Source organism: Akebia trifoliata, chromosome 12 (assembly GCF_017979445.1).
Source record: "Akebia trifoliata isolate Shusen 1 chromosome 12, ASM1797944v1, whole genome shotgun sequence".
In the NCBI taxonomy this organism is placed as follows: domain Eukaryota; kingdom Viridiplantae; phylum Streptophyta; class Magnoliopsida; order Ranunculales; family Lardizabalaceae; genus Akebia; species Akebia trifoliata.
The window spans coordinates 3613287-3624914 of record NC_141386.1 but is presented as its reverse complement, the minus strand read 5'-3'; the positions used below and the strand labels follow the sequence as shown (position 1 = coordinate 3624914).

At 32.8% G+C, this 11628-nt stretch overlaps 1 protein-coding gene across 1 annotated transcript; it reads left to right on the top strand.

Annotated features, from left to right (window-relative positions):
* The first annotated feature begins 5119 nt into the window (after nucleotides 1–5119).
* Nucleotides 5120–8256, top strand: LOC147388655 (small ribosomal subunit protein eS30z/eS30y/eS30x). Its single transcript, XM_086419540.1, has 3 exons — nucleotides 5120–5276; nucleotides 5394–5531; nucleotides 8048–8256. The coding sequence occupies exons 1-3, from the start codon at nucleotides 5273–5275 to the stop codon at nucleotides 8092–8094; spliced, it is 189 nt and encodes a 62-aa protein (XP_086275666.1). The 5' UTR covers nucleotides 5120–5272; the 3' UTR covers nucleotides 8095–8256.
* The last annotated feature ends 3372 nt before the right edge of the window (nucleotides 8257–11628 follow it).

Genomic DNA, 11628 nt, shown 5'->3' with positions numbered 1-11628 from the left:
TTAGTTTGAGACTTGTATTTTTGTTGTTAACGTGCACGACGATGCATGCTTTGGTAGTAATGTGTATGAAAGCACTAACCCTGTTTCTAACATGGCGAATCCAAAACCCTAACAAAGACGCAATGTGGCTTTGGGGATTGTCTGTAGTTTGCGAGATCTGGTTTGCCTCCTCATGGCTTCTCAATCAGCTCCCCAAACTCAGCCCCATCAATCACTCAGCCGATCTCTCCACCCTTCAAGACAAATTTGAACTCCCCTCACCTTCAAACCCTCACAGAAGATCAAATCTTTCAGGCATGGATGTCTTCGTCTACATAGTCGATCCAGAGAAAGAACCCCCACTCATGACAGCCAACACGATCCTCTCAATCCTAGTTGTCCAATACCCAATCGAGAAGATTTATTGCTACATATTTGATAATGGAGCAGCTATTCTAACATTCGAAGCCAGGGTTGAAGCTGTCGAAAACACAACATCGAACTTTGAAATCCAAATAATTATTTCTCAATTAAGAGTGATCCAACGAAGAATAAGAAGAGAGCTGCTTTTGTGAAGGATAGACGTTGGATTAAGAGAGAGTATGATGAGTTTAAGGTTAGGGTTAATGGTTTGCCTGAAGTGATAAGGAGAAGATGCGAGGCGTATAACACACCATTCTCCGTTCAATTTCATTTTCAATTGAATTGGTGTGTTATAAATAAAAGTTGATGTGCCAATAGAATCTCTCTTTTGCTAATGGTTCTAATCACTGTTGTGGGGCCTGCTGCAAAGCATGTGGTGGTTTCCCTGAAGTGATAAAGAGAAGACGCAAGGCGTATAACACACCGTTCTCCGTTCAAATTGAATTGGTGTGTTATAAATAAAAGTTGATGTGCCAACAGAATCTCTCTTTTTCTAATGGTACTAATCACTTTTGTGGGGCCTGCTACATAGCATGTGGTCCCCCCCTATGGAATCTCTTCTTCATTTGAATAAATAATTTCGAATTATTTAACAAGGAGTTTAATTAACAAGCATGTTGAACTATTTTCTAAGGTTGTATATATTTGGAGAGTAAATATTCTGAAAAAAATCAATTCCACATAAAAGTAATAATTAGAAAATGGATTTTTGTAGAATATGTTTCCTTATTATTCAATAAATAAATAGGAGGAAGGATACAATATGGAGGATTTTTCAGTCATCCATCTTATTATTACTCTAATCCAAACATGTTGAATGACGAGATTCAGATGGAATTCGATGTATTTAGTGTGGGTAAGAATGTGTATATTTTTATAATAAATATTTTTGAAAATACTAATTCTGCATGAAAGTAATCATAAGAAAATAATTTTTCCAATAAAATAATTAGTGCGGGTAAGAGATATTCTATTGGCACCCTAATTTTTACTTGCTACACCCCAATTAATAAAGAATATAAATGAATGGTTTAGAATAAATAAAAGTTGGGGTGCCAATATAAATTCACTTTTTTTTGTTGTTGTTAGATTTCTATTTTTTAGGTTTAGGATTTTAAAAGCCTAATCATATTTGTAAACAACTATTCAACAAGTGTTATAATGTTTTTTAATGTTGAGATTATAATTTGAACTGAACCTTTGTAATGTTTGAAACGTGTGTATCAATCTTTAATTAGGGTGTGATAAATAATTTAAGCAAGTGGATGTAATAAGTTAGTGGCTCTCTAATAATCATAGTCATATTATTATCTACGACCCCTTTGATGGTTGTTTGGGTCTTCTTGAACAAGATATTATAAAATTATAATTCAATTTGATAGGTTTTTCTCTGATTTCTTGATTTAGACTTTTTTGGGTGGTAATTTTTGTTGTTGTAAATTTCCTCCTTTGTGTTTATTTTCATGTTTTTTTTTCTTTTATAATTTTGATGGCGTTTTGAATTTTCTTGACTGAGATGATTAAAAAACCTAATTTAAGTTTAATTTTGTTTTTTATTTTTTATTTTGTAATATTAAATCCTATGTTTATACTTATTATTAACATATTAGTACTTATATAAGATAAATATATATATATTTTTTTTTTAGGTTTCATCCAGCAAATTTTAGGCAACAGGTTACCAAACAGTTTAACATCTTAACAACACAATTAGACAACATGTTACCAAACAGTATACTCAATTCAGCAAATTGTTTTAGTAACAGCAACAACAACTTTCTCTCAGCTTCAGCAACTTAATTCAGCATCAGTAACTTTACATACAACTTTTCCAAACAGAGCCTAATGCTGCGTTTGGAAAAGCCGTGTGAAGGCTAAAGTCATGCCGAACACGTTACTCTTTTGGAACTTCAGTGTTTGGTGTCGTTAATAATTATTTTCAATTGCCGATTCGTTCGATAAAATCAGCCGAATCTCTCGACTACCTACACTTCAACGAGCCTCCGCAAAATCACACGATAATCCGAATTCCAATTTCCAAAGCGTATTTCAAAAACGAAAGACTCTTCTCCCACTGACCATTGGTGATTGGCTGTAAATCTGAAAACCCATCTTTATTAAAACCTATTTGAGGCTTCTCTAGCTTCTTTTTCAAATGGGTATTCCAGTGATTCTTGATATTATTATCTGTTCTCTAAGGAAGGTAGGATACCATGGCAACCATTAATCTTCGAGGTAGAAAAACAGAGTCCATGATTTGATTTCAAGTTTGAATGAAAAACATCAAACACTTTCAACCTTTTCCCCAACAGCCCCAAACCCAAACCCAATAACCTTTTCTCCTCTTCTTCTTCTTGGATCTTCAAGATGAGGTCGTTTCGTTTCACCAATTTCTCTATCATGAACGATACCACACGCAGTATTCTTGGTGAACTCGACTCGGCTTCGTTTGGATCCAATAGTCCACGCCCATGATTTTCTTCTTCCCTGTTCTCTATCATCTATCTACCCTACACCACCATTTCTCTCTCTCTCTCTCTCTCTCATCTAAGAAAATGTGCAGGTGTGAGTGCGCACTTGTTATCTGCTTGGGAGAAGGCTTGTATTGTATGGTTGACACGGGTTGTTTGCTGGAAATTATTTTTACAACTTTGATTTGACAAAAGAAAGTAGATGAAGGTGAAAAAAGAAAAAAAATTATCCTTTTATGACATGCTGATTTTTTAATTGAATGTAGAGTTGGCTCATCAATTTTAAAGGGATTTTGATTTGACAAAAATATATATATATATAAATGAAGGTGCAAAAAGACAACAAAAAAAATTACTTTTATAACATGCTGATTTTTTAATTAACTCTAGAGTTGGCCTATCAATTTTTAGGGGACTTTGATTTGAAAAAAAAAAAAGAAGTAGATGAAGGTGAAAAAAAAAATAGTATTTTTATGACATGCTGAATTCTTAATTGTCTTTAGAATTAACCCATCAATTTTTTGGGTTGAATCATGTTAAAATCAAATTAAAACGAGTTGACTCATTTAAGTGTGAAGTTTAGTTGAGCTTTAAAATTGTTAGATTTGTTTGGAATTATTATTCTTCTTATGATGTTTTTTATAATTCGATTTTATGTTTTGATGATTTATTTCATCCCTGAAGATTCATTTTTGTTTGATGTTGTGATTTTGCTTTTCTTATTGAACAGAGTAGAAATTAGTCACTTTAAACAAATATTTTGTTCTTCTTGCTTCGAATTTCAATTTTAGAGGAATTTTTACTTTTACGTGGTTTAGATCTTTCATCTTTTTTTAATATTATTTTTAATTTCATCCAGTAAATTCTAGACAACAAGTTACCAAACAATGCAATATCTTAACAGCACAATTAGACAATATGTTACCAAACAATATACTCAATTCATTAAGTTGTTTTAGCAACAGCAACAACAACAACTTTCTCTCAATTTCAGCTACTTAATTCAGCATCAACAACTTTACATACAACTTTTCCAAACAGAGCATAAGTATTGGGTCAAATAAAATGCCTTTAGGATGAGATGAGAACAATGAGATTGGGATGAACACGATGAGATTAGGTAGAAAAATATTTTTTTTTAACTTGAAAATGTTGAGAATATGAATGAGTTGAAAATGTGTGATTTGATTTCAAAACTACAATATTTAGATTTAGATCGATGATAAATTGGGCTAGGAACGATTCGGGTTCTCACAGTTATTGTGTTTAGAGCGATTATATTGAACATAGCTGGGTTGTTTTAATCGAGACACATTTTTCGTAATTTCTACATGTAAAAGTATTTTTGATATTTTATCATCTTTGTTAAGAGACAATCGTTTTTGTTAACGATTCAACCAGGTCAACGACAGTTCCAAAGGGTAAATCTCATCTTGCATTTCGTAGGGGAGTAACACTAAGGTTGTCTATTTCATAGAGGGTTTTACTAAATACCCAAAAAAAAATCACTACTTCTTGGTAGCCAGTGGGAAATCTCTTTCGAAATCCTTTTTCTATGTTTGATTGATGGCTATTAATGTTTGCAATGCACGAAATTTCACAGTGATTTATTATTAAAACAAAACATCTAAATGACTTTAACTTGTTCGATCGCATCAAAGAAATTATTTAAATTATTAAAATTACCCTCAATAATTGCTACATTAAAATACAAACGAATTTACAAAAATATTCTTATAAATACATATTATAATTATAAAATATTTATCATTAAAAACATTATTCAAATTACAAAAATAATTTTAGTACTTGTTACACTAAAAACATTAATAAAGGGTATTTTGTAATTTTCATGTGCAAGTAAATATATTTTTGATGAGATGAATTTTTTGATTTCTCACATTCTTGTGTCAAGTACTAAGGATTATTTTTTGAATAATGATAAATTGGGTCCTTCGCTCATACTCCCCCCTTCTTCTCTCCTAACATGGCATGTGCATAGACCATAGATTTTTTCTCGGGATACACATAATAAATTGGGTTCCTCGCGCATACTCCCCTTCTACTCTTTAGACATGGCATATGAATAGATGTATCCCGAGGAAAATCTATGGTTCAATGCATATGCCATGACGAGAGAGTAGGGACCTGTGTGTATCTCGAGGGAGTATGTGAGAGGGAGCAAATCACAATTATTTATTTATTTTATAATTTACTATTGGCACCCCAACTTTGACTTATTACACCCCAATTAAGGGACGTGGTTCACCGCCTTTTTGGTGTCTCTGCACGAGTTATAAACTTCGAAACCCTAACCCTAAGATTTTACCATACCGATCTTGATTTTTGAATCACCAAAGCCCTTAGCAGCAGAAGTAGCAAAACCCTAACAATCTGAGATGGGTAATCTCTCTCTCTCTCTCTCTCTCTCTCTCTCTCTATTGGGGTGTTCGGTTTGGATTGAATCTATATGTGGGTTTGTTGATCCGATTTAGTTTCTCTGTTAATGGTATTTTTCAGGTAAAGTTCATGGATCTCTAGCTCGAGCAGGGAAGGTAAGAGGCCAAACGCCGAAGGTAGCGAAGCAAGACAAGAAGAAGAAGCCAAGAGGCAGAGCTCACAAGAGGATGCAGTACAACAGGCGCTTTGTCACAGCTGGTATGCCAAATCCTTCTCCCATTTTTCTTCAATTTTTCCTCATGTGCATGTTAGCAGCAATTATCTTCTCTAGAAACCATAACCAGACTTTACTATGATGAGCCTCCCCCTTTGAAACGAACGGATCAGATTTAATCAGTATAGTTATCTTAATGATTGTTTTACTTGATTCGTTTTGTTATTATGCGCCACAAATTACTAGCGCAAATTAGCAACAACCCATGGACAAATTCTATCTGGAATTAGTGCAAATTTGGGTTTTTGGAGATCTTAGATTGGTGGTCATACCCTCGATCGGTTAGAGCCGAACATATTGTTCGATCATTCTAGATAATTCCAATCATGGTTACAATGAATTAAATCTAGACTGGGCATGTGACGCTTTTATCGTGCCTGTAAGAACCTTAGAATCATGAAAGGATTGTGCTATCTCGAGGTTGGAGATGGGTCTTAACGCGTACACACATTGCCGTTTTGGTTGTAATGGGATCCAATTATTTGGTTGATGGAATAAAAGTTGTTATTTAGTTTAGGAAAATTTTCTGATTTAAAGGATATTATTCTTGAGGAAAAAAGGGACTTGTAGAAAGAATGCTCTTTATATAGTCTATAGGATGTAAACATCAGTTTGGGGCATTGATGTGTGCACATAAGATTCTAAGAATCATAAAAGGATTGTGCTTATCTTGGTCCAATTTCAAAGGAGACTTGACATGGATAATATTGAGGTCGGTCTAGCATGCATTTTGAGGTTGACATATAAAAATATCCATTCTAGATGCCCCCGTGGAAAATTGATTAAGAATTTACATTGAAAATACAATTGAAGAATGAAACCCATTCTAAATAGGAAATGGAGTTGGATTGAGATATAACTGTTAGATTTTTTGCTAGAAAGTGATTTATTTAGCTCATTAACTTACCCTTTTGTGGGATAAAGGGAAGAAAAATCAGTCCAAGCTATCTAAGCTTTTAGGAATAACATTATAATATACATGATAAATACTCCATTGGTTCTCTCTATTGTTCGGGGGTATAGTTGTTGGATTTGGAGAGCAAATGACCTCTCTTTCCCATATATGATGCTAAATTGCTTGGGAAGTGCCTTGTTATTCCATGCAACAATCACGGATATCTTGCTTGGTGAGGAAAGCATAAACTCACAGCACATTTGCCTTAAAATACTAAAAAGAGAAGTGGGCTATACGATGTTTATTAATGAGGGCTGTTGGTTCAAATTGACGACTACATCCTTGGGCTCTAGATAGAACCTACCCACTAGTTCTCATGTCTATTATAACCTTTTCTCTACAACTGTAAGCCTATTGGCCTGATTTTTCTACCTTATATCTTTGGGAAAAAGGTCCTCTAAATAGAAAAATTCCTTGGGCTAACAAAAGTAGATTTCTCTGCAAACATCAAGAAGTTGGATCCCATATTTCTGATTTAGTAATTAGTATAGATTTCCTTGTACAGCTGTATTTTCTATTTAGTTAAGTTTCCTATTGCAAATTCTTGCTTGAGCAACTACTCCATGTGGACATTTAGAATGTGAAGGTTATCTTCACCTTGGGATGTACGATAGACCAACATTGAGTTTGTGCCGACCATCTTTGGGATATTCTCAATTCTTTCATGATTCTTATGCTTGTGTATTTACACCTTGAAACGCCACATGTTCGGGCAAAATAAGTATGATTTGTTCACCCATGCTGTTCCTGTGGACCTTTTGATATTATGACATGTATGCAAATCTTCTGTTGGTTGAGGCTATATGGGCAAGATATCGATTGGGGGAGATGGATAGCTATAATTAAAAAAAAAAAAAGAATCAAATCCATCTCTTAGTTTCTCCACTAGTTTGTGGTTGATACATAAATTATGAATTTAAAGCTTTGAATTGGTTTTGTGGTTGGGATTTTATCATGGCTTTAACTTGCTCTTGCAGAAATTAAGTAGTGTTATAGTAGTCTTGGCTCAGAACCATATTGTGTTCTGTTTGCAATCCTTTTATACCTGTTCCCACGGTGCAGTTGCTTTTTCACAATATTGATCACTAGTAAAAAAAGTAGAAAAAGTTCTTATCATGAGAAATCATTAGCCTAGAATAAAATGACAATGATCAGATGACAGGATCCGGCGTATTTACCTGAACGATTCAACCAAAATGATCCTCCACAAAGCTGAGATAAAAAACCTATCCAATCTATTCGTATTTGGTTCTCCTAGGTTATTAGACCATGTGAAAGCATTCCTCCCTAAAGTTGTCCATCGATCTGTTACAATTAAAGAACTTGCAAAATCTTCTCATGTTCCTCCTTTATCAAAGTGTCAAATTATCTTCCCACAATTCTAACTTATTTTTATAAGTTACATGCTTTTGAAATCTGAATTAGTTTAGACATGTTTGATACCCCATTTGTTTGCGTAGGAATGAGTCTTTCTTCTTTTCATATCTTTTTTAACGTCGGATAACTTAACAAGTGTGTGTTGACCTTGTTGTTTTCTTTTTACAGTTGTTGGATTTGGAAAGAAGAGGGGACCCAACTCTTCGGAGAAGTAAAGCTTGAAATATGAATGAATTTTTTTTTTTTTTTTGGTATGCTAGGTTTGAGTTTGTTCTGGTCATTTGAAACTAAATTTTGAAACTACTAAGTTTGTTCTCAGTGATTTTTTTTCTTCCCATAACATGTCATTGGAGTTCTAAAATAGATCTTTTTGTTCATTGTCTGTGTTTTCACCATGAATTAGATAATCTGTATCTTGTTTTATTCCTTCTTTAAAATGTTATACCTTCAGCTATATACTTGTCTACTTGGGTTCGGCGGTTGCCGTCTGTCTGTCTGTCTGATTTATGAATTTTCTTCATCATAATGTGGACCATTGGTACAAATCGACTGGCCTTGTCTAGGCCTTGATGAAACAAGATCAAAGGAGTGTGGGTGTCGGATGAATGCCTGAACATTCATGGGATCAGTGTGCTGAATAATGCGTCACGTGAACTTGTGTGACCAACAATACATGGAAAGATCGATTAAAAATTTGAGATGACGACTTGTTTAGATGATTTCAACTCAAAAGAATCATTCTTGATCGATTTTCATCTATAAAAAATAAAAAATAAAAACATGAAAAAATCCTAATTTTTTAAAGTATATCTTCAAAATATTTTAAAAAAGCTTTTGAAAACGGCTTCTTCTTCCTTCTCAAATCTCAAATACTTTCTAACGGAATGGAGTCTTCAAAACTTGATTGAGATGTCAAAAATCCAATCTTTTGGATGAAAATGATGATTTCACATGGTTAGGACAATGGTGAGAAATGAGAAATTTGAGCGATTAGGTTCTTGATTATTTAGAAAAAAGTCCCTCCACTGGGGTCTTTTTAATTAATTTTTCCTAATTTTTTCTTAGATTCAGTTACTCGAGAAATAACACTATCACCCAATCATTGATGTACATACTAAATTCAATGATGGAATATTATCCTCAGCATGGGTTGTGATGAACATGAACATTTGATGAGAAGCTTATATTTTGTGATTCACAGGTACGTCAATGGAGTTTTAGGAGGTCTTGGGTAAAAGTATTTGTTAATTTGCTAAGTTGGTAGAGCCCGAGAGTACTGGTATCATGATTTGGATACTTCTTGGTACGTTGCAAATAATTTGTAAATGCAAATAATTTTCTAAAATCAATTTATGGGTGTTTGGTTACACAATACAAATGATTTCCATCGTGAAAATATTGCATAGATTATCTAAATTCTTAAGAAATTTCAGTAAATGATTTGTGGTTAAAAAATTATTGCAAAATATTTTCAAAATAATTCCATCCTATCTATGCATATTAAAAATACCCTCAATTTTTGTTATGAAAATATGTACATGTATTCTTTACACATTCCACATCAGATGCATGTATTTGAGTGTCTTTTTTGAGTGAGTTTGGTAGTATTCTTAAAGATACATTAATTGCATATTAAAATTACAAAATAATCCTCATCAAAGAAAATTTTAAATTAAAAAATAATCCTCTTAAAGATACACTAATTGCATATTAAAATTACAAAATAATCCTCATCAAAGACAATTTTAAAATTACAAAAATAACCCTCAGTACTTGCAACAATATCCTACACATAAATTCACAAACATACATCTCACCAAAGCCACATCTATTGCATATAATATAAAATAAAATAAAATAAAATCCTTCGTTATGGGAGCATTTGTCTAAATTCAACTGCATATTATTGTAACATGTAGGGAAAGAGTTTTTTGTAATTTGAATATTTTCTTTGATGATGGGCATTTTTGTATTTCAAATATGCCAATTGCCATGTTAATGTAGCAAGTACTGAGGGCATTTTTGCAATGATCATTTATTTGATGTGGTCAAATAAGTCAAGATTATTTTCACATTTTATTTTAACAAATATTGCAGTGTAAATATAAACTGTTGCGAGGAAGCATAACAAGACTAAAGATAAGAAACCAAAATGAATACATAAGATTTACGTACGTGATTTGGCAAATTGCCTACGTCCTTAGAAGAGAGGGAGAAAAAATCTACTATCAACGATAAATATTACAGACTCTTTGTCCACAACCGCAAGGAACCTCATAGAGCAAAAATAATAAATCCCTACTCAAAAATATAATATATATATCAAAAAAATTTGCCTCGGAGATGCTGCAATCGAGTAACTTGTTCGAGTCGAGCCCACTCCGCATCGGGAAAAGATCCAAGCCTAAGCCCAATAAGAATACTAGACATCGCACAACATAAACATTATACAAAAATGATCTCGCAAGAGATATCTTGATGGGTACCAAGCAATAGTTAATTTTTCAATGAAAATATTTGCTAAAACAAATCATTTGTAGTGTAACAAGAAAACAGGGCTTATGATTCAAAATCCACCTTCACTCATATGCTTATATTTAAAAATACAAATAAACGAGGTAGAAAAACTCTAGCCTCGACCATTAGGCTAGAAGCCTTACTAAGGCTTTTGAATACTTCATGTGGAGGAAAATCGGTTATAGTCAATTACCCCACATTGGGTAAACCAATATAACCACCTTTTCCTCCATGTGGTGTGCCTCGGAGCCTCATTAAGGATGGGAGTCTGATTATGATAGTCCAATGTGCCCTAATAAAAATGGGTAAATTCTCAAATAATTATAAAAGTTTTCAATATTTTTGAAATGTTGCTAATGTTGATAAAGTTATCACTTAATATTAAGAATTTAATAATATTTTTTCAACATTACTTGATAGTTGTATCAACACATACAACACTTTTGATATTTTTGAAAACTTCAGTAATTATTTGGGAATTTACCCATAAGAAAACATAAGGTAGATTCCACATTTGGTAAATATGCAAGTCATCAACCCCACAAATTTCAATGCAATACTTTTGATTTCTATATACATATCTTTTGATTTTCTTAAATATAATTATACAATATTAACTTAAACAAATTATTAAAGATATATTAAAAATTTAAACAAAAAGTTTTTACTTATGTTAGTGAGAAAAAATAAAGGAATAGTCATCATGGACTTCGCTCCAAGTTCGATCTCGCCTCACTTATTTGAGGCGCATTTGATCAATGGCTCTCGTGCCAACATCACTGTGAAAGATGAAAACTAGCACCACTAAGGGTCATGTAGTGACAAAGTTCAGATTCGGTAATTATCCAACAAGGGTTCAATTCGATTAATTCAAAAAAATTTAGTAAAAAAATTGACAAAATTTTGAAAATTATACAAAATATTTTATTGGATTTCTTAGCAAAACCTATCGTCATTAGCCTCTCTCTCTAAATCCTAACTTTTTTATTTTTATTTTTATGTTTAAATGTAAAAAAACTAAAAACTAAAACTTTGTAGATGAAGGATAAAAATGTTTCCATATTCTATGATTAATTGAGGGATCGTCGATTAATTATTGATTCGTCAATTCACCAAATTAATCGACTGACCCCTAATTCAGAGAATTTTATGATTTTTTTTGAAAAATTGGGAGAATTTGTGACTATACTCATGTGGCGTAATAAAAGGTGAAGCTAACTTCTATTATGGGG